Source organism: Polypterus senegalus, chromosome 15 (assembly GCF_016835505.1).
Source record: "Polypterus senegalus isolate Bchr_013 chromosome 15, ASM1683550v1, whole genome shotgun sequence".
Taxonomy (NCBI): domain Eukaryota; kingdom Metazoa; phylum Chordata; class Cladistia; order Polypteriformes; family Polypteridae; genus Polypterus; species Polypterus senegalus.
Window position 1 is genome coordinate 29,767,403 of NC_053168.1, and position 24,975 is coordinate 29,792,377.

The 24,975-nt window shown below is 34.6% G+C and overlaps 1 protein-coding gene across 12 annotated transcripts in view; it reads right to left on the reverse strand.

Moving 5' to 3' along the window:
* The window catches only part of LOC120515784 (focal adhesion kinase 1), a 191,645-nt gene that overhangs the window by 117,009 nt on the left and 49,661 nt on the right, over positions 1-24,975 (reverse strand). For all 12 annotated transcript variants that reach the window (XM_039737084.1, XM_039737087.1, XM_039737094.1 and 9 more), the window contains exons 6-10: positions 22,572-22,634; positions 22,034-22,088; positions 12,511-12,651; positions 8,655-8,732; positions 381-488 (exon numbers count right to left, since the gene is read on the reverse strand). In XM_039737084.1, coding sequence (XP_039593018.1) covers positions 381-488; positions 8,655-8,732; positions 12,511-12,651; positions 22,034-22,088; positions 22,572-22,634 — 445 coding nt within the window. The remainder of the gene's footprint in view (positions 1-380; positions 489-8,654; positions 8,733-12,510; positions 12,652-22,033; positions 22,089-22,571; positions 22,635-24,975) is intronic.

A 24,975-nucleotide genomic window follows, 5' to 3' on the forward strand; every position in this document is an offset into this window, starting at 1 on the left:
AGAACAAAGTGTTTATACACTTTAATAGGAATTATTTATGTAGCAAGACTACAAGAAAATGGATAACCATAAATTGTACTATATTGATTTTTTTTCGCCTCTACTAATTTGTTTAACTACACAGAAACTTGCAAGTAAACTATAGTCATGAGTATTTATTATTCCACTACAGGTAATTTGATTTTGAATGCATCAGTGTACTCAATGAACTATTACATTTAAATTCAAAGTGACCATCCACATTTTTTTTTTTTAAATAAGGGCCAATATCAATTCTAAAGTCATCAAAATTGTGCATACAAGACCACAAAAATTACATAACTATCTATTCAAATATGTGCTACTTAAAGAAAGGAAAAAAAATCCTGAATATTTCTTACCTCTGGAGCTCCTGCAACTTTGAGCTGCAGGGTTCCCTTTCGATCCTTGTCATCACTGTTTGAATACTGGATATGCTGTACTTGATTAAAGTCTGCCAGGTGTGTAGGCTGAGTATATAAGGAAAAAAACAGTTAATCAATAATTTTTATATGATTTTAAAAATATCTCAACAATATACATACACTTTTGTTTTTGCAAAGAGACATGGATGTTCCTGGAACTTCACTTAAAAAAAAAAAAATTCAAGAATTGAACACCAGAATCTTTGCTATAAATAATTATATTTATAGCAATTCACAGATGTTTTCCCACATAGAGTTCCAAGTGCAAAATTTTCAGAAGATATCATCTAACAAAGTCAGAGGATATGAATTGGTATAATAAGTTATACTATACTAACTTTTCTATACCAAACTATTCAATCTAACCAAAAACGGCAAGATCAGTGCAACCTTCATTAATGACTGCTTAGTTATGAAGATCTTAAAAATACTAACTGTATAATACCATGTCAAATGATGACTTAATATGTAATTATTTTGAGTTGATGTGTCTTCAAATTTCAAAAGTCAATAAGTGCTGGGCTGCACTAGTACTGGTATGTGAAGATAATCATACCCACTGGACTCTCTTATAACTCTTAACTATACTCCAACAAAAATTAGGACAGATGAAAGCTTTAAAAAACTAAGTAGGGTTAAATTTATTTGAATAAATTCAATACAAAGCTGACGTTATATGATATCAAGAGTGCACCCAATGTAACAGAGCTCAGGTTTAACTACAAAATAGTACAAGTTCAAAAACATGTACTTACAAACAAAACTTAATGAAGTGGTTTGACACTAAGTTCATATTTATACTAAACTATAGCAATATCTACATTTTCTTGACAAAATATTTACATTTTTCTGTTGAATCTGTCACAACTGTCTATAAAATGCTGCTATACCCAATTAATGAAATTCTATTCTTCAGGCAGCTTATTTTAAGAACTAGAACATCAGTGTATTGATCTTCCAATTTATTTTCTGATAGAAGTACAATAATTCTAGGCACCATCTGATACATTTTAGTGCTGCCAAGGAGCCGTCTGCAACCTTTCTTTTTCATTTTCAAGATATCACAGGTAAAATGTAATGCTTACAATCCAAAGTAATAAATGCTTGTTATCAGGATTACTCACACTTCCTATTGTACATCATAGAATTCATACAGCAGGATTGCATGCTGTCGCCAGGATGTTTATGCATTCATATTGTGGGTTAAAACTAAATTAAAGTTGTTGCACACAACAATCTAAAGCCCCTTTCACAGTAATCTCACATAGCTTGAATGCACCTATCCAGGGTGAGTCAGGATTAATCCAGAGTAAGGAACCGAAAAACTTTCATGAGGCAACAAAAATCTGTGATGTGAAAAGCAGAATTTGTATATACTGTATAAGAGACATGTGATACAGTCGGAATAGAACCATTTTACTACCTCCAACCACAAGACATGTCTTTATAGCTTAGTATGCAGCACTTCATTAAAAGTAATAAGGCTAACCAATTAATACATTGAGCTAGCGCTCACTGAAACTCATAGAGAACATCCTGCAAGTGTTCATTTAAAAATTAAGTGATTTTTTTGGGGGGTAAAAGTCATAACTAATCTACATATATGTAGATTCTGAACTTAAAAGGTACCTTTAATATATGCCTTTATCACAGGTCAAAATGGTTTTGTTACATCTAAACAGACACTGGAAAAATACTCAAGCTTATGAAAAGGATTTAAACCAAAATTATTATTAAATTAACAGGATCTTTTCCTTTCTTACAGTTAACTTCTTCAAATTACATTGGCCAATGAAAAGTTTTAGAATTATGTTTTTCACCCTGATTTGAAACAAAAGGGTTCACATAATGGCATAATGGTAAATATTAACTTATGTTAATGTACAAAAGACCCAAAATAAACCTGGTTGGTAAGTAATTTCATCTGGATGTCAGAACCTGAGCATAATTGTTAAAATATTAAGCAAGCATGGATGCTATTGTTATACATTTAACTACAGTCATCTACAGTACTTTAGTATGTTTATGCAGTAATCATAACACAGCTTTGGAAGTCTATTGTTCACAACAGCTGGGTTATCCTAGCATCAAGGAGTGATTTAAAAGCAAACACCTAAAACTGTGAAATAAGGTTCAACCCTGAAGTGGGGTTTGATGGCAGGCAAGTGATGGCCAATGTGTCTCAAGTAGCCCAGTCAAGGAACAGACCAGCTTTTGTGATGAGGAACAGTCTCTTCCTAGTCACAAACTTGGATAATTCAACTAGACTAGGCATAATCACACTCTTTAACAAGTAAGATTTCCTCTTGTTCCAGCCATCATGAATGAGGAATTATTTTGTGAGAGGCCAATTACATAAACTGCTGGAAGCAAACAGAAGCCCCAGGCAAGTGTGTAAACTCTCAGAATCCCTCAAAGAAGTAATGTATAGCTGGCCCATCAGAGAAGCATGTGGCCACAATACACAATGAACAATGTCTGTTTGTGCATATTGAATGTTTTATTTTAATAATTTCTCCCTAAAACATATCTAGATCTTTGTTTAATGGTAACAAAATCATATTATATCATAAAATGGTCCAACATAATTAACCTTGGTTTTAAGCCCTTTTGTCAAAGGAGGAAATTTCAAAATAGGTGTGTAGACCTTTAACACTAGAATTACCAGAACCTACGAAAAAAACTCGTAAATCTGACCCACCTTAAATCCCTTTGCAACTCTCTGTCAGCCTCTTTTGTCTTCTAGATGTGTTGATAAGCCCGAGCAGCCAGCTATACCATCCCCCCCACCACCTCAGAATGGACAAGAAGTTCTTCCAGTTTCTGCCTTCATTAATTATCTGGGAGTGAGCTACCCAGAATTGTAAGGGGAAAAAATTTGATGTGTGTTTTGTGTCTACAACAATCTGTGTAAACACATCATTAAAACAGAAACGTTTTTCATGTTTTAGTAATAAATAACAAAATGTAGACATCAACTGCATAAAATGTGAAGGCTGATGGCCAAGTATATCAAATAAACACTTTTACAAAAGGTGCAAGTACAATACGGCAGCTTTCGTGGTGTAGCGGTCATATCCTCTGACTTATAATCTGGAGGCCATGAGTTTGAAACCGGCTCCCCAGCAAATTTGCAGTTCTGAGTAGCTCGATACTGTTATTGTTAATATTATACAGTACAATAAAAACATACATTTGATTTGTGTCTAACTGCCGGTGCAAATTTATAGTACTTGTAAATGTTAACGCTTTTTTTCCCCACTTTTATTCTCTCAGTCACGATCATGATACAACACCCATCCCCTGTGGTGTTATGGGTCCATAGCTCGTTGAGAAAAGGCCATTCATTTTAAATAGATAATCACCGCACCCGAGGCGGCTTCGTGCGATGTTAGAGCGAGCAGGGCAGTCGTCGATGTGGGCGTTTCTCACCGTGTGCACAGGTGAGGAACTGCCCACATTCGTGATTGCTCCCGTGGCTAATGCTACAGCTGTGATGGCCCCTCACGTTTTAAAAAGAAGCGCGAGTCGGTTTTGCGGAGTGGAAAAGAAATGATCAGAGAGAAAAAAGGAAAGGAAAGAGGACAGAGGTTACAGGGAGCGAGGAAGCATGCGGAGCAAGAGAGACGGACAGGCGGTGCGTGCGTGTGGTAAGCGCACGATCGAGGGCAGCTGTAGGGAAGCTGGGTGTTAGGCCAACACCCAGACATTTGAGTTGATGTTGCTCCCGCTGAGTGACCAGGTAGCGGGAGTGCCTAGAGGAAAGCGACGAGCCGCAGAAGGCCGCGGAAGTCGGGAGGCTTGGTGGTGGAGTCCCCAATGTGTGCGTCCTGGTCATTGGTGGACATCAAGTCTCGGGGACTGGGATGAGTGCCAGACCGAAGCCAGGGATCGGGAGGTCTCCAGTCTCGCGTGTGTTGTAGGAGGGCAGCTGCAGAGAGCGTCTTGCCTGCTGCTAAGCCCAAACGGGATAAGCAGGTGAGACGCTAACAGAGACGCTAATAAACGATGCACCGGATTTGTTTGTTGTTTTAAGACTGCTTCCTAGAGAAGATTTTAACCTCTGGTTTTAAAGGATTGTTTTTTTCTTATTGTTGTTTTAACCTCCACGTTTTCATTTTATGGATTATTTGTTTGATGAAGAAAGAACTGCACTTTATGAACACTTTTGTTTTGATGGACTGTTTTTAATAAAAGCACTGTTTTCACTTTTAACCATCCCCTTGTTCAGATGCTCAATTATTGCCTTCACTGACTAGCTCACTCGGTAACATTATCGACGGTGTGGGGTTCAAGGGTTCCCAAACAGCCATGGGAGCGTGGAGCCAGAACCCACATCGTCTCACCCCCCAGATGTGACACAGTTACTTTTTAACTGAAACTGGGAATAACTGTAGATATGAGTGGTGTTGTTATGGAACTGGAAATTCTCTCATCTGGAGGGATAAAAGCTGACACAAACGCTGATGAATCTGTAATCTTTGTAAGAAGCAACATTTTGAAGAAATAATTTTATGACCTGAATTTGAAAACGAACAGCATCAGATCAGTTGTAAAAGTATGGCACTTCTAAAAGTTAGCTTTGTCAGTCTTATTCTCTCAGTCACATTTACACTCCCCTCCCACCACCACCCCTTCTCATGTGACTCTAACAGCGCCAGTATAAATTCACACCCGATCTGAAGTTGTTCGTTTTCAAATGATATTTCATTAGTGCTATGTTTTCTGATTGGTACTATTCAGATCATTAAATGATTTCTTCAAAAAGTCACATAAATTTGTCTCTTTCTTTTTTTTTCCGGTGCTGCGTTAACATCGTGCACCAGAAGGCGTGAGCTTATTCAGTGCGGCACAAGCATGCAGGTGGCCGGTTGCTTGTGCTTCAACAAGCTTGACATGGCTGGGTCAAATGCACATGTACTGTACAAGGCATGCACGGGGTGGGACTGGGCACTGAGAAAAGAAGAGTGTTTTTGGCTCACCTTGCAGAAGGGCTTCGTCATCACTTCTTGCAAGAAGTTGTGCAAATGAATATGAATAATATGAATAATGTTGTATCAGTGCCACAATGTTTTTACAAAATGTACTATACAGGTCACAAAATTAGTTATTCCAAATATCATATACACCTATGTCTCTATTTTATTGTCAGTGTGGCTTTGACATCATGGACCATAAGGTGCATACTATTTCAGCTTGTGCAAGAACACTCAATAAAAGTGAAGAAAAAAAAATTAAAGTGACGGTGACAAACGAAGGCAGCAGATTCACCAGCATTTGTGTGTCAGCTTTTATCCATCCACATCAGAGAATTTCTAGTTCCATTGTCTGAAAACACTACTCACATGTACAAATATTCCCAGTTTCAGATAAAAAGTGACCACATTAGATCTGGGGTGGGGAGGTGGATGTTGTATAGTAATCGTGATTGAGAGTGAAGTGAAAATAAAAAGCGCTAACTTTTAAAAGTACTATAAATTTATACCAGCTGTTACTGACACCAATCAAATATTTATTTTTATTGTATAATATTAACAATAAGAGCAGCTCACTACTCAAAACGGCAAATTAGCCGGGGAGCTGGTTTCGAACTCACAGCCACCGGATTATAAGACAGCGGATCTTACCCATATACGAAAGGAAGCTGGTGTATTGTACTTGCACCTTTTGTGAAAATGTTTATTTGATATATTTGGCCATCAGCCTTCACACATTATACAGTTGATGTCTACATTTTGTTATTTATTACTAAAACATGAAAAATGCTTCTGTTTTAACGATTTGTTTACACAGATTGTTGCAGACACAAAACACACATCAAATTATTTCCCCTTACAATTCTGGGTAGCTAACTCCTAGATAAACAATCAAGGCAGGAACTGGGAGAACGTCTTGCCCATTCTGAGGTGGTGTGGGAAATGGTATAGCAGGCTGCTTGGGCTTATCGACACATTTAGAAGACAAAAGAGGCTGACAGAGAGGTGCGAAGGAATTTAAGGTGGGCCGGATTTGCAAGTTTTTTTGTTGGCTCTGGTAATTCTAGTGTTAAGATATGCGTTATCCCTTCTGCATGGCAGAAAAGCTGAAAGTCTTCCTATTCACATTGACGAGAAGACACTAAAAGCCGGAAGGGTAAAAAAAAAGTACTCTCTTGCAACAATTTTACCATGTTATCAATTTCATGGTTGAATCTTTTGCATAAGAAAACAATAGCTGAGACCCTTATTAAATATGAGTGATAGAGTTAACAAGACAAAAGACAACCAGGCAAGCTCACAATGAAAAGACCTAAAATAAATTCACTAAATTAGTAGTTCAATCAGGAAGGAGTAAAAGTTTAAGATAAAATTAATATTAATTTTCTTCAAGTGATTATTAATACAGGTAAATAAACTTCTAGGAAATTGCACAGAAATATCACACTCAAAGTCGCACACAATTGTACAAATATATACAGGTTCACAGTTATAACTCCTGCAGCATCATAATACTGTTTATTGAGGTAATTGGCAGCATTCCTAAATAGCATCTCCACACAATGTTCATTATCCATGAATAAAAGTAATACCAATAACTGAAAATTCACATATTCAGTAATATAAATGCAAATAAACACACACAGCCCTGGAGAGTTGGCTTTGTTTACACTGATGTAAAAATATCAACACTGACCTAAATATGATGCTACAGGAATAAGTTGGGTCATTTGTGCTCTGCAATTGTTTTATGCTGTTACAGCAAACAGGTATTCCATCTCACAGAAATGTCTTAACTCTGGCAGTTAAAATGCAGCTTTTCTTCTGGCGCATCCAATGTCAAATAGCCTTTTTTGTTTTCTGTTAACCTTACCAGGAAACACCATGCAATATTACAAACAGCTGTTGAATCATGAGTTGTTTTCTGTACAAATTCACACATAATATATGTAAGCATACTGAACGGAAAACATACTGTTAAGTTCTTTTTTTTTGCTTTCTGTAGTACATACAGACAAAGGTCCATAACATTTTAATGGCTTCAATAACGTTAGGACTACAAACAATTGCCTTAATCTCAAAATGAATTTGCTGATACAGTAGCTGTCAAGTGGAAAAATTTGTGGTTATACAACATTGAAAATGTCATTCTTATATAATCTTTTTATTATCCTAAATGAACTATAAAAGAATGTAAATTTGCAATTGTTACATTCACAAACGTTTACAACCTAGGATGATGAAAACAATGAATATTGAGGAAAAATTAGGAGGAGGTGTCAAATAGTAGCTTGAATAGCTTAGCAAAGAGTGTACAGGACGAATGTATGGACGTATTCAAAGACATCCAAAGTCACTCAAACATTGCAAAAGATGAGTTAGAGCCTCAAAGTTACCTGTTAACACAACTTTAGACAGGTATATCCAAAGATATACATCTGCATGGCTAACAGAAAAAAACACTGTAAAGGACTACTTGAAACACACCTTACACATTACTAAAGATAATGAAAAAATTGTGGCTATATCGAGGTTTACTTAAAAGTATTATGTCATCACATGCTTCAAGCATTTTATATAGCAATTTGAAGCATAGTAACAACATATATCACTAGTAAAGCTTCAATTAAAATGTCACTTGAATGGAAAAAAAATTAAGGCAGCAGCAAGAATGGTTCAAACTTTAGAAGTGAAGTAAACAGGATGGGAAATCACATGTGGGTTGCTTTAATGTGAGGAATAATTAAAACAAAAGAAATTTGTGGATAGATAATTAAAATAGTTAAAAAAAATGTAATCTGAAGTTTAACTTGGTAAATAAATTCTCAAATATTGTTTTAGTATATTTTAATTTAATATCTTTCCAGATAGCTGATGACAAAAAAGGTGTGATGAGTAAGGGTGGTTATCACAGTACCCCACAGTAAGTTGCACTTACACTGAAGTGGAATTACAAGATTATATAAATAAATAAATACTATATGTACAGTATATATATCCAAAAAGAAATTTCAATGCCATATGCCATTTCCAAATTTTCCTTAATCATGTATTACACTGATACAGTATTCTGTTAGTTGGAAGACAGGAATTCTATATCAATGTATATGAGGTTTTAAAATAAATTCTTAAGAGTACTCGATTTTAAACTTTGTAATCCCTTTAGGTAATTCTAGGATTTAAACAGCAAAAAATATACATAAAACAAAAATTTAAATCAAGCCGCACCACTTACAGTAGAGCCTTTGTCTGTAAGATAGCTAATTCCTTCTTCAGGTCCTATTGCCAGCTCCACTGAGATAATCCAGCTCGACTAAAAAGAGGAAAAAAAGTTTTTATATTTTTAAACAGAGAACTTATTCCTAAAACAATGAAAATAGAACAGGATAAATTAAACCAACAAAATTACAGAACAAAATTATTAAAACCTATTTTTAAAACACTAATAAATTAACATGTTTCATTCTAAAGACATCTACTAGGTCATTCTTAGAGTATATGATATTTTGAGTTTAATACATAATATTTTGCAGAAATATTCCCATCATGTTTTTAATATAATTACTACTGATTGTAGACACAATCTAGAAACATAGTACAGATATAGCACTTAACATATTAGCACCAAATGCTTTAAACTTTTACTTTTTACACTGATGGCATAACAATGCAAAGATACATTATTTTTTAATAAATGTAAAATGTTCAAATAACTCACACTCGGAAATAACAAGAACTGTAAATAAATGTTTGGCATAAATAAGCAGACACAAAAATTGAATATTCACCGAGTAAGATCTACATCCTAATCTTTTATAAACAGGTCCACTTGGTTCAAAACTCTGCTACAAGAGACCTCTACACAGACCTGAAACATTGAATGCATAACACACTACCCAGCTCTGTATATAAAATTCTGTTACTAACCTATAAAACTTTAAATGGCCTTGCACCAGACTACATCAGTAGCCACATCCATCACTATGTTCCTCTTCACTCCCTAAAGTTAATCTATTCTGATAATATCATTGTGCCCAAAACTAACCTGTGCTGTATGGGTGACAAAGTCTTCTGCTCTGTAGCAACCAAACTTTGGAACTACCTCCCTAAATTAATCAGACCATCTGACTTAATTCACCCTTTGAAAAAACAACTTTAAATCCATTTGTTAAGGACCACCTTTAACTTACCCTTGATATATTTTGATGTTTTCTCTCAGTCCAGGGGCCACATGTATAAACAGTGCGTATGCACAGAAATAATGCGTATGAACGTTTTGGTGTTCAAATCGTAATGTATAAAACCTAAACTTGCTGTAAAGCTACGCACATTTCTCCGGTACCTCATACCCTTTTGTACACAAGTTCTCCGCTCGGTTTTGCAGACTGGCAGCATGCTACCGTTCCTGTGTGGTTTATCCTTCTTTTTAAGATGCACATCCCTGATGCAGACTTATAAATACACTGAAATTAACCGTACATTGTTTACTAGTTTAAGGCATCTGATTGTAATTAACCTCCAACAATATAATGGTCCACAGAATGGTCAAACTACTCTAAATACCATAGCTGCTTTAGCATTTTTACTCTCACTGCACCTTCTTCTTTCAGCTGCTCCCGTTAGGGGTTGCCACAGCGGATCATCTTTTTCTATATTACTCTCACTGCACCACTTGGAGCAGCTGATCAGAAAGAGAATTATCGGTATACAGCATCAAGCACACGCTGCCTCAGCCATGCTTCCTATTTGAAGTGCTGCTCACACGGCAAACGCTTCAAAACCTTTCCTGTACGGACCTTGCGGTTCAGAAACAGCTTCATCCCAAGAGCTCTAAACGCACTCTATCAGTCCATCAACTGCTCCTTGTAGAACGGTTTGTACTTATAAGTACAATTACCTCACTGTAAACTTGCGATACAGTTATAATATTGCACAACCTGAGCCACTTTATAAGGCGCGTATTTACATATGATGACATTATCATTTTTAAGATGAAATGCAGCAAAATATGTTTATTATATTATACAGATAAAACTTTAACTTTATTTAAATAATCTATATTGTTAATAATTAAAGGACATGGTGTCGCTACGCTAGCAAGAATCTGGCACTCCGTTCATGGATTGTTCCTGCCTCGTACTGTATGCTTCACTGGAACTGGCATGAAGGATAGAATAATTAAACATGTACTACAAAGATATTTCAATGTTCCTTAAAAGTTTTGAAGAATCGGCATTATAAGCTTACAGATGGCTTAACGTCAATTACAGAGCTGATTGTGTGGCGATTGAGTATTTGGAGAAAGAAAAGGAAGGACAGGAATTGGAGGTTAGTACTTTTGAAAGAGACGTACTGCTGCAAGAAATTATTTCATCGAAGGTCACACACAATCACTGAGCCACAGTGTTCCCATGTTTAATAACATGCTTTAACGCCTATCATCATGAAAATGATATCACGTATACATCTCTGTAATATCACGAGTGTAATGGATTCCGTGCCCTGTCGGAGGAAGAGAAAGCCAGTTTAAGAAGCAGGTAGTGATTCACACACAGAGCACATAGAAAATCAAATACAAAACAAAGCATTTAACATGCTACTTTAGTTACGATGGGATTTGAGAAACTAGTAAGTTAAACGATTTTAAGATGAAGTTTATGATGTTCTACTTTAATGACAAAATAGACTATGTGATTAAAGTGGAAATTTCGAGATTAAAGGTAATATTTCGTGCTTTTTTCCCCCACTGTGTGCCTATTTGTTTTCTCTGTACCCTAATGAGCTTTCATATGAAACTCAGACGGTGGGCTACAACTCGCCTTTTCACGGCAACTTTGATGTGCGACAACTTCTTTTTTATTTCAGGCACTGTGTGACTTTGTGAACTTGAGCCTTCGAGTTTCTCCAACACGCTATGTCACTCAATCAACTTCCTTTTGTTGTTTATACCACTGTTTAAACCAACAAATAGTACGTTTTTCTTTGCCTCTACTTGGTATTCGCTGAAATTCTATTTCCCCCCGTGCTTTTCCCATTGTCTTTTCACAGAACGCTGATCTTAAGGGCTATTTATATTGATTTGCATATTCAAAAAGGCATAGAGTTGGGGTGGGGCAGCAGGCATTTGCACAAGTGTTACTTTTCACGCTGACCGGGATTTATGTAGCGGAAGAACGTGGAAGTTGGCGAACGCACATATTTATGCATCTGGATTTTTCTGTGTGTAAGCACATTTCGGCTTTTGTGCTTACTTCATGTTATAGTGTGAATTCTACACACGGAGTTATGCATGAGGCCCCAGATGCTCAGGATGACTTGCATTTATAAACAAAATTATGTTATCTCTTCTGGCTTTTTTGGTAGTATTTGTATTTTTGTATAAATTTTATTCTGGTTTATGGTCTCTTATTCTGACTTGAAGCCTTGCACTTCCTGTATTTATCTTTTAGTAGCATTTTAAGCTGATATTTTTGGTATGCAATGTTGTGTGTTTTTTATATATATATATTTTTTCTCCCTGTTCATTTTAAATATCTGTGAAGCAGTTTGAGCATGGGAAAGGCACTATATGACTAAAATGTAATTTTATTATTATGGTATATTTGTTAGCATATACTTTTAAACTGAATAATGTAAAGAAAGATTCTCAATATCCACCACATTTTTCATTTTCAATATAAATATATTGTATTTAACATTTTAAAGATACTGTAACATGCTGGTCCTATAGTTAAGTACATTTAGATTGTACATGCTGATGCCAATAGTATTTGCAGATTAGTATTTGTCTCCTATTGGGCAAATGAAGAATAATTTTGGTTCATTATCTTAAAGGCTCTCCAAAATAAACCACAGACAGAAGAATGAACTGCCACATGGTTTCATTTTACTTTACTATATACGGCATATGAAAACAAATATAAAAGCACACAAAAAAAAGTTAAAAACTCTTTATGCCTAATGTAACTTTAAAAGAGACTTTGTTGAATGACCCATTTCTTTATATAATGGCAGATCATGCTAGATTACAAAATACCAATGGTAATTTAAACACAACAGATTCAAACAAAACACCCACTGTAAATACCTACCCCAAGAGCACATTTAAAACATTCCTTGTCAAATCTATACACTGGTGAAAGAATCTCAAAAAATTTCAGAATGCTTTCTTCATCATTTAGATTAGCAAACTGTCTGAAAGTCTGCTGGATCAACTTCCTTAGTGTCTTAGCCTAAAACAAATAAAACAGGATAAAAGCAATTTCAAACTATTATGTTAATACACAAGTCTTTTCTATATATTAATGTAATTCCTCACTTAACAGGTTGCAATTCCAAAGCCCTTTACCACTTCTCTGTAGTTACTTCAAATGACTTTCTAATAACTAAGTCCTTTTACCTTGTTTTTATGAAACGAAACATTCATTTTGTACATTGTTTTCCTGGATGGATGACTCAGTACTGGAATTTTCTAGTAGTCCAGACTGTGTTCTGGTACCTAACATATTTAAGCAACGTGTCAGTAAGTTTTTTGTCACAAACAATAATGGACATTTCTGTATTCTAAACTTTACAGGAAATTCCAAATGTGTTTTTGTTTTACAAAAGATCCAATATTAAGTGTTCTGTTAACTGAAAATTCTACTACTTCCATAATAAACTTTTGTTGATATTTTCAGTCTTCTAACCGCTCAATATTCTTGAATACACAATATATTATGCACAATTATGCACAAAAGAATTTCCAATGCAATTACCACATAATATACAGTACATTAATCATTTGCAATAGATGGAGTTCTACTGTAGCTTAAACAGGACTATTAAAGCAGGAAACTTGTTCAATACGTGTGACTGCGAGTGTCTGTAGTTATACAAGGAATGGATTGTACCCAGACTCAGATGCAAAGAGTACCCATACCGAATGACAGTATGTGGGATGTCACTTTTACACTTGAACCGGAGATGCAGGTGCTCTTTGTATGTGATAGTGTGCTTAATCAGTTGAATCTCACTTATGAAGGGCATTGGAAAAAAAAATTCCAGTGCATGTGTCTTCAAAGATAAGTTTGGTATTTTTCAAGTAGAAGTTATTTCTTCACAATCAAAGAATCTGCAACACGAAACTGTGAAAAGTGAAGCTTTTTTTATATATAAATTTCAAACAAAACTGGGTAAGCTCTTGTGTTTTACAATGATGGTAAAGCGTACCAGGATTCCAACCTGAAAACAAAAGCATTAAAACTTACCAATATGTCCATTCATCAAGCCAAAAGAGTTATCAAGTCTTGATCTGCATTGTGGGATCGTACACACATAGCAAAATGTTTTTAAGCCATTTTAGAAGGGAAAAAAGCAAACCACTGTTGTGAGATTCACCCATTTTAAAAGGAGACTGGCTATGTGCTTCGCTTCGCTGCTTGTTTTCCTCCACTGCAACTTTTGAGCCCCAGTGGTGCAGTTTCCTTCAGCAAACACTTTCAGTTTGAAAAGTGAGCTCCAAGTGTAGTTAATGATATAGGTCAATATTGATATCCAGAAGTTACTATAGTTTTGTCTTTTGATATTAGTTTTTATTTCTATATTATTTCTAATTTTACTTGGAAATTCAGTTTAGTTTTAATTTTCCTTCATTGTGTATTTTTAGTTTTAATTTAGTTTTTATTTCACAAAGACATTTCTATTTTATTTTTATATGTATTAGTTTCAATTTTAGTAATTATGGTATGGTTAAAGAGTTACTATGGAGTTTAGTTTCGTGTCACAATCAGACAGAACTGTACACTTAACGGGTCTGAATATAATAGGAGTTTAAAAGCTTACCACACTACATTCGTCTGTTAAAAACAAGCATGATCAAAACCATTTACTGAATATGAACAATTTTATAATTTTTTAAATATTTTCTGTAATTCGTGCAAAACAAATGTGTGCTCACTGTTGGCACAGTTATCTTTTTCTTGCCTAGAATGGGACAATTTGTGATGAAATGTAAGTAAATTTAATGTTTATGGAGTTTTTGTCTAAATGTCTACAGCACACAACAAATCCTGCTCCAAGACAATGTGTTTACAATTAATGCCTTCAGTATTATGCTTAAAACTCTCCTATAATGGGCTTTGTTATTTTCTACCAATCATATTGATCTCTGATTCCATCTCAGGCACAAACAATTTGTGGGCTAAATTTTGCCACATGTAGGCCTGAAAAGATATCAATAATCAGAAAATAGATTCTACTGTATTCTGTCAGGTGTGACCATGAAAATTATCAGGGCTTAGGAAGAATGGGGCTCTTAGACTTGAATCAGTGTGCAGACCCCACCTAGCTGTATCGAGGGAAATAAAAACAAGAATTTAGTGTCAAGGTTAGGGGCAGTGAGACTTGAATACCCTTTCATAAGAACAGTAAACCCTTATTGAGCATCGTAAGAGGAGATAATGAGTACGAACAGCCACAAAACAACAGAAACAGCATCTGAGATTATGAGCTATATACACATTTTCTAAACGTGCATATCCAGAGCAGGGTCTCAGGAAAGCTAAAGCCTATCCCAGCAGCTTTGGATGAAAGGCAGGAAAAATCCCAGGACAGGGTGTCTGCCTTCTGCAAAAATACTATATACAGTGATCCCTCGCTATATATCGCGCTTCGACTTTCGCGGCTTTCACTCCATCGCGGATTTTAAATGTAAGCATATATAAATATATATCACGGATTTTTCGCTGGTTCGTGGATTTCTGCGGACAATGGGTCTTTTAATTTAAAGTACATGCTTCCTCAGTTTGTTTGCCCAGTTGATTTCATACAAGCGACGCTATTGGCGGATGGCTTAGAAGCTACCCAATCGGAGCATGTATTACATATTAACTAAAACTCCTCAATGATATACGATGTACTTCCCGAGCAGATTGTTTGCTTTTCTCTGTCTTTCTCTGACATTCTCTGCGCCTGACGGAGGGGGTGTGAGCAGAGGGGTTGTTTGCACAGAGGCTGTTTGCCTAGAGGATATGGAGGTTCCTCTAAGAAATGCCGCTTTATCGCGGTGGCCCAAAAGCACGTATTGATTTTTTGATTGTTTGCTTTAATCTCGTGTGCTCTCTCTCTCTGACGTTCTCTGCTCCTGACAGAGGGGGTGTGAGCAGAGGGGCTGTTTGCACAGATGCTGTTTGTTTAGAAGATACGGAGGCTACTCTAAAAAATACTGAAAGATTACCTTCACATTGCTCCCTTCTTTGCGGCTGCTTTATCGCAGTGCTTATACTTAAAAGCCCAACAGCACGTATTGATTTTTTGATTATTTGTTTTTCTGTCACGCTCTCTCTATCATTCTCTGCTCCTGACGGCACTTGCTTGAAGAGAAGATATGTTTGCATTCTTTTAATTGTGAGAAAGAACTGTTATCTCTGTCTTGTCATGGAGCACAGTTTAAACTTTTGATTAAAGGGTGTTATTTCATGTCTATAGGGCTCTAATAATGTTAACAATGTGGGAGAGTTTATAAGGGCTTAAAATATATAAAAATAACCATACAAACATATGGTTTCTACTTCGCGGATTTTCACCTATCGCGGGGGGTTCTGGAACGCAACCCCCGTGATCGAGGAGGGATTACTGTATTTGCAATAGGTATGGCATGGCTGATGTTAACACAAAAAGAGTATGATATTTCAAAAATCTATTTTGAGAGAGAGAGAAAAATTGAAGTGCCAAGAAATGCGACAGCTCATCATAACGGAGATCAGACTCAAGCACCCTGGAAGTTGGCGTAGTGTGTGTTGCTGTATTAGTTGCTATGAACATAATGTATCTTGGGCTCAGTCAGAGTTATAGCTAACAATGCTGTCATTTATGAACAGACTAAAATTCTGTAAGGGATTATCTATAACTAATATCTCTCTCTAGAGCCCCAGAGATCCAGCAAATGACAGCTTTGAAAGTTCCGAAGCACATTCAAAGCAAAACCGTCACCTTGGTATGCTTCACTAACACTTGAAGCAGAATCTATTATGCTGTCACTGCCAGCTGCTGAAGAATTGTCATTGTTATCACACAGTAAATCGCTTTCTTTGTCGCACGCTTTACGTGGCCATTCACTGGTTGAATATAGGCGGGCAGCTCGTAGTGGATGAGTTTCTGTTTTAGAGTTAAAAGTTATAAAGGTTAAAAACTAGCAGCAGAAATATTTATTCAAAAACCAAATATGAAATTCTTATTAATATATTTTGATTAATTCCGGACCCCTGTAGCTCAGGTTAGCCCTTGAGTAAATCCAGTTGTTATGAAAATCAAAAATATTTTTAGTAAATTATTATTTTATTTCAGTTAGTCTTTTCAACTACTTTAATAGTTTCGTTTAGTTTTTCATTCCGGTTTTAATTATTTTATTTCAGTTTAAGAAATTGTTTTTTATTAACAGTTTCAGTTTTTTTTTGTTTTTTTATTAACTACTAGCAAAATACCCGTGCTTAATCATTAAAATGGTCATACTTGAGATCGCTCATAGTCTTTCACTGTATGGAAACTTATTTTGCAAAGATATTGCCTGCTGCTGCCTACTATCAAGAAAAACGCTGGTACTTAAGTAGTCTAGTAAGAGAAAGATTGAACACAATTGAAGCATGTAATCAAATGACTAAAACTCAGCATGATATAGGCCTAAATTTAAATTTAATCACATAGAAGTTTACTCTTTCTACCTCAATGCACTAGGGTTTGAATGAAGTTTAAATATTCTCCTCAAATATTTATGGACTGATTAGTATAACTGAATGTCAATGAGTTTGCACACTCAAAAATGTTGTCTTCATTCATTAACATATCATCACCAAGAGTGACTCAGAATGCCCTATAAGATTAAAAAATTGGTTTGTGGAGTTCTCAAACTATTTCATTGTAGTTTGGCACAATTGTACTTTCTGCCTTTATCAATTTCTCAGTATCTTGTTGTCATGTGTGCACACGACACACTATGGAGAGTGCTTAATGGTGACTGTTGACTGGCCCTGTGAACTTAGTATTGACGTGCAAGCGGCTTGGATCTTTCAAAAAGCTAAGGCTATTACAAAACATGCAGTTTAATCAGTTCAGTTCAAATTTATTATGTGTACAAAAATACCATAAAACTTTTAAGGGTGCTCTTCACCACCATGAACCTTCCTCCGCAGGCTATGTAAAATTACACAAATGTAATGAACAAAAAAGTTGGTCCTGTTTAGGAAAAAATAATCATATGATTTGAGCACACATCTTCCATTGTTAAACGCCAAGGCAGAACAAAACGGTTGACAAAACAGAAATACAGAAACAAAGCTTTGGAAATATGGCGCATTCACCTATGACTCCCACTGCAAGCAAACAAGTGAACAGGAAATTAATTTTTGCCTCAAAAAATAGTACCAAGTACATTTTTTTTAAATGCTTCAGTTTAGAACACAATTTTAGATAAAAAAAATCAACATATAACACGGTTGTGAAGAAATAACTTTTGACTTAAAAAATACCAGACTTATTCTTTAATATGTAGAGTATCAACAGATTAAATAAGAAATGCAGTTATTTTTTATTTAAACTGGTTGGCTAAGAGGTTACTTTTTATTCACGCATCTGAAAAGAGAAAATGCAACTATTTTTTCAATTGTCTGATGTCTAGGATTACAATGCAAAAGTCTCAAAAATGTTCAATAATGTCCTTTGCTAAAAGTCATCAAATTCAACTCGCTAAAAAAACAGAAATGTCAGACTTCAGCAGAATTACTGTTTAGGCACTACACCTACTCTACTCAAAACATTTTGTATTGTTTTATTGGGAGTTTGGAATATAAATAGCTTCCCTTAAGTGTGATTTACTTATTGCAAGAGTACAAATTATTGTTTGCATTGTAACACACCAGACATCTGCCCTAATACACTGCACACCGAAATAAAGCAAAAAATGTTGATTATATACTTCAGACATCTCATGCTTTCATTTTCCTAAACTCCTTTGTAGTCTGAGTCATACAATCAATTATAAAAAAAAGAAAATAGTTACTTGATGACCTGTTCTCACCATGAAGTCAGGTGGTGAAGGGCGCATGTTCAGAATTATAAGCAGTTTTGATTTTTTAATCTATGCCAATCGTAAATTTTAGATAGACCCATCCATCTTGTCTCTGCAGCACTGGGCACAAGGTATAGAAACACCAGACTAATTCCAAGTTGCCAATCATTCTAACAAGCAAGTGTTTTGGAAGTTTTTAATGGGGGGGCCAGACAGCTGTCTTCCGTATACAGTAAAAGGCAAACTCTACATAAATAGGATTTCATCTTACATCCAGATGTGAAGTTCTGCACTAACCAGTGCATCACTGTGTCAACCATTTTAAAAGATGTGTGTATATTGAGATTTTTTTTTTCTTTTTTAAGCTAAAAAATCAATACCACAAATGCAAATTTTGAGGCACGGTAACGAGAACTAGATTTTAATTCACCAAGCTATGCTATCATCACTTTTGATCATCATCATTGTAAGCAAATTGTTAGCTTCTGCAGCATATACAATAAGCTATAAAACAGAATATTCAGTTTTCATGTGCTAAACATCAGCTGTGTGCCAGTGACAAAACCAGTAGTAATGTAATTCAGATGTTCCTTTGAAAAATGTAAACAAGATTTTTTTTTTTTTAAGCTTGACAGGACTGTATGTATGGGATGTCACTTGCTTTTAATAAAATCAATAAAAAATAAATAAAATTGCTGTGATTTATTGATAATACTCAAACAAAGGTTTAGAGCAGAAAATTTAAAGACATCTAAATTATAAAAGCACAAATGATCTTACTATTCTTTGTGAATTTCAAGCACAACTTTTCAACCATTGCCAAACTGAGTATATTCTCCGATTAAAAGATGAAATACCTCAGTTGCAAAACATTTTTCTGCAGTTATAATAATATTAATTTCCTTTACACTTATATCTTATAATATGATAAATTACTAATACAGCATATATTACAATGCACAAGGTCTTACATGAAATTAATGAACCTGATAAAAAAACCTAAAAAGCTATAACCTAAGTAATGAAAATTTCAAGCAAGAACATAGAATTTTATTTGTAAAAATGGTTACATTTAATGCAATATTCTTTAATGTCACAACTTATCCTGTATGTCTTAATGCATTTAGATATTTTGCCAATGACCAATAAAAAACAGGATATTAAAAGGAAAAATGTAATTCAAAAAGTCCTTTAAAAGTAAGGGGGAAAAAAAGCTAGAAAGACATTATAAGTGCAGATTATAAGAACAATGTATGTAAATTTAGATTTTAATACTTATATTTCCAATCTGATAATAGAGTCCCTATAAGCTATAAAATTTATGCCATACTGAATATTTTAATTAATTGTAAGGACAATAATGATATATCAACCAGGCCTGGAAAATATTTTACATTTGTAGATTTTTGGAAGCAAATTCTACTACACTACTGGAGTTAAATGCAACAATTCACAAGTGCATACATATATTCAAAAGTACAACATTTATTGTTGACTTTCAGGATTAAAAGTAAAATACGTAACGGCTGACTAACTTCAGCATCATACACATGACAGCTTTGAGAAAGTTTATAAAATGAAAGAACAAACTTTTTCCTTCTGTCAATTTCTTCTAGCAAAAAAGGATCAACATCTCTTGCATGGACAGTATTATACTGTATCATGAAAAGAGTACTTTCATGGTCATTAACATTGAATAAGAGAATGCAGTTGAATTTAAAATGTACAGTTTTCATTATTTAATAAATGCTAAATCATTCTAGTGCATGATTTATGTTATTCTTCATTACGTTTATCATTTCATAACTACCTTAATTTAACATATGATTAACTTATTGTAATTTTTCTAAAATTGAAACAGTAAGTCAATAATACGTGTACAAAAACTATTACAATCAGAGATGTTGTCCACACTAATTGTGCTGCTACATAATTTATATGATGATCACATGAATCATAATGGAAAAAAAACTTAAAAAATGTACAAGTCCTAAATGGTGCCACCCTTAGCTGGAGTGATGAAAATTATAGTAGATTAACTATAAAAGTATAGGTTGAAGGAGGAAATATTAGATGGAAATTAAGTATTATACTGATACATGGTTTGGGGAAACGATGCACATATTCATTACATGTTAAATATGCAATAAAATTTTTAAACCATGATTTGAGTAACTACAACTCAATGGGATGTACCCATCAGAAGTTATTTGGTTTGGGAAATCAGTAGTATGCACATTTTTGGAATTTTCAACAGTTGTGAATACTGCTCATCCGGGTACAATTAGGCCTCGTACACACTACTATGTTTTTCTTCAAAAAAGGCACACGTTTGTCTCTGTTTTTGCCTTTTTGTCCACCCTAGCTCATCACTTTCAACCCTTGAAAACAAAGATTTCTGATAATGCTGTCTAGATTGGTCTCTCACTGATTGGTCACCCTTCAAGGACAGGCAGAGAAGAGTTGCCTTCCATGCCACCTGTTGTATTGCTTACCAGTATGCATCTAAACTGCTTTTTTTATATAAAAAAAAAAAACTCTGCATGCATGTGTAAAAGGTTAATTATTTACTGGTCACAACAGTTTTGCTTTCCAGGACAAAAATAATAGTAAAAGTGGGTACAGAATGCAGCCAAGTTTACGATATTACAGGTCAGAGACACAGACATAATGAAGAAAGTGAATATATAGACACACAAATGCATTTATTTTCTCTATTGAGTTAGTTTTATAAATATAGTTTGATAAAAGATGCACTCCAATTGCTGTGGATTGTTTATAATCAATCCTTTTGTAAATGATTTTTTTTTTAAGTTTCAATCTAACATTTGTGGTGTTTTTATTTTATGACAAGATGATTGTCACCAGTTCTGAATACCTTTACTTTCAATTCTGGCGATTGCCAATTAAAGCTGCAAGGCAATGGGTTGCAAGTATAAGTCCTGTTTGGTCAGAAAAATGCACACTAGTAGCCAGCTGGAGGTCTTTTTGTAGGGCTCTGGCAGTGCTCCTCCTTGCACAAAGGAACAGATATTGGTCCTGCTGCTGAGTTGATGCTCGTCTATGGCCCTGTCTACCTCTCCTTGTAGAACGACCAATCTCCTGATATCTTCTCCATGCTCTTGGAACTATGTTGGGAGACACAGCAAACCTTTTTGTGATGGCATGTATGGATGTGCCATCCTGGAGGAATGGAAAAGCTAGACTACCTGAGCACCCTGAACCAGCTACAGGTACTGTCTCATGCTACCAGTTAGTGTCATGGACCCTAGTAAAACGTTAAACTAGAGAACAATCAATCAGTCAGGAAGGATAAGGAGAGAGCAATTGTCTATGGCCACCACCAGTAAAACCATTCCTTTTTTAGGGTCTGGTTGTCTGGCTGTTGCCTCTTCAGTGTACCTATTATCACTATTCTACCAAACTGGACAGAATGATATCCTTGAAGGTTAACTGACATGGTGTTTGGCTGTGATGATTAAGCGTTCAATTAATTTTTTGAGCAGTATATAAATAACCATAATACATTAAACAAACTTTAACTTAAACATTTACAAATGACATCTTCTGACCTTTGCAGAGTCTAATAAGCTTTTAGGAAAAAATCGTCGTAAGCCAACATCTTTCCTGTAAAAGAGAATAGAGATGAAAAGAATTACAATTTATTTTAACAACTGCATCAGGCATAAATTTCATCACATATGCAAGATGTTGAAAAATACAGACTCAAAACATCAGCAGAACCAACAACAAATCAGACACTGAATCAAAACAAAATTAAAAACCACAAAATTGCCTCAGTCTACCTAACAAATTCTTAAAAAGAAACAAGAGACAAGAAAAAAATAAAGATTATACAAGCACAATACAAGAATGTGTAGTTCACATCACATGCAGTGTCAAAGTTTTCTGCAGCATTTTATTTCAACATTACTAAATAATAAAGCATTCTCCTTTGTGGTTTTATATCTTTATCAATTTTATCTCTGTGTTCATGGCATTAGTTACTTTAACATGTATATATCCTTATTGGTTTTAATGAAACAGCACGCCATGAGATAAAAAAAGGTGAAGAGATAAGCAGGATGAAAATATTTCAAAAATACTTACTCTAAGAGTTCATAATTAGACTTTTTGTCAAGTGCATTCCCTCTCAGGTCCATGAAAAATCTCCTGAAATTAGTAAAAAGAAGCAGTACAAATAAAATATACCCTTGGCAGAAAAAGTATGAAATGTTACGTTTCCATTACAGAGAAAGAGAAGAGATACTGTTGGGATCAAACCTCTAACAACTGCATATAGACAAGACCCACATAACAATGAACTGCTAACTTGCTGATCATTTCAATGTTATTACTGTACCACAACATTAGTTGTCTGAAAATTCTGTTTTGCTATCTCTAGCTACAATTGCATACAAAATGGAAAGTTACAAAAATTATAATGACAACAGCAAAAGTATGTCAGAGGTCTGAGTTATAATTTTCACAGCCATTTTGAAAAATGTTTTGGGGTTTGAAGCAATATATGGATGTATGCAAAAATAAAGACGCCAAAGTCACAGTTATCTTTACTTGTTTAATGTAATATCTAATCTTAATTACAATCATTGTCTGGGAAAGATTTATTGTACAATACAGAAAACTCATCTTAATTACAAGATTAGCTAGTTTTAGCTCTCTGAAAAATTTAGTTATTAATGTTTGTCTAATATAAATAGTTACAACAGTTATCAGAATCAAAGCTGTCAGAATAAAAGCTCTAGAGGAAGCCATGCATTGTTTAGCCTCCAGAAAGAAACTGTTTAGTACTAGAGCTTCACCAAATCAAAAAAATCAAACTGTTCAGATTTCCAAACCTTTAAAAAGACAATGAATATTCTATGAAGTTACAAAGTATTCACATATACACCACAGAAATTAACTGGGGAATAACAGGATCAGCAGTATACATGAAAGTAAATAAATAAATCCACTAGCAAGAACCTGAACTCTTTCCTCATTTTCCTAATAGACTGCTAGAAAATAGATCATAAAAACTTCACAGAGATAACGTTTAATGAATAGATTAAGTGAAAAGTGAAATCTAATGGTTGCTTGGGCCTCAACAATATTTGGAAAACATTAACAATGCATTTCACAGTAGCTAATTGATATGAGCAAGAGAGTGCTTTTGTTAAGGTTTTGAGAAGTATCCTGTGGAAGGCTTAAGTAACTTGTTACAACTGATGGAGCCATGATTTCTACTCTGCGTTAGAAGATTCATCAGTGAATGAGGCACAGATAGATCATACAGCAAGTTAACAATCAAAAATTCAAAAGTGTACAGCAGAATGTCAGAATGTGAAAATTTTGGAAGTTCTACTCTGTTGTTCAGGCTAAACTTTTATAAAATGCTGTGCATTCACAAATTAAAAAAAAACTTTTTTTAAGTTTTTTTTTAAACTACTTCGCATTTCTTTGTGTAATTTGTTTGACTCTATTTAGGGAGCTGTGAAGATTGATAAGGATGATAGAGTATATAAATTTGCCATTTTCTACCACAGTACTATGTGGCATCCATGAAGTCTTCATTAGAAAATATAAATACCTAACAGTGACTACAGTGTGAAAAAAGCTAATAAAAACATGTTCAACTCATATTTAAATGCAGCATGATGTGCCTAGAACTGTGAGTGCCTAGTGGTATAAGTTTATTAAAACCAATATGCAGCAATTAACCAGATACACTTAATAAACTTGTTTGCATAACTGAAAAGCAGTTTTTTTTTTTTTTTGGGAAATCCAATATTTATGTCTATCCACTTTTTATGTACAGTCACGGAAGTCTTTCAGAGGAAGTGCCCTCCATAATCAACTGCTTTGTTAAATGCATATTCACTGTGTGGAAACAATAACAAGTATCTACTCAGAAACTGGAGAATTTTTGGAAAATTTGAAAAATGAGTACCGGTAATGCAAAGGTAACACTAAATTCTCAAAAAAATGCACACTTATTAGTCACATCGTTAACACTAAATATAACAATATCAAAATAAAACAGGTTGGGGATGGGGATTAGAAGGTGAGATTTCTGTATATGGTTTACATTTCATGTCTATAAGTTTTTTTTCTCTCAAACTTTCAGCTAGCTATGTTTTAACACCTCTAGGAAAATGGCATATGCAACTTCACACTAAAAAACTGTTTAATCTTATTCAGGTTTTCTACAGACCATTGCCTCACATTAAATACTGAAATTTCATTAGCTTTTACTTTTGATGAAAGTAAATAGTTATATATTGGAAATCTGCACTCAAGTCACAGCTAAAATGTTGTTACCACAAGTTCCAACTATTAACTTTTCCTAAATTTTCATTCGTAAATGAGTTTGTGAAAATAATCACTAAACATTACAAATCAATTTATTTAGAATACAGCAAACACATTTATTTTGTGATAAAATGTGTGGGAGGTTTTGACTGTCTGATATTTGATTTAAATATGAGCTAAACAGTACAACACAATACAACTT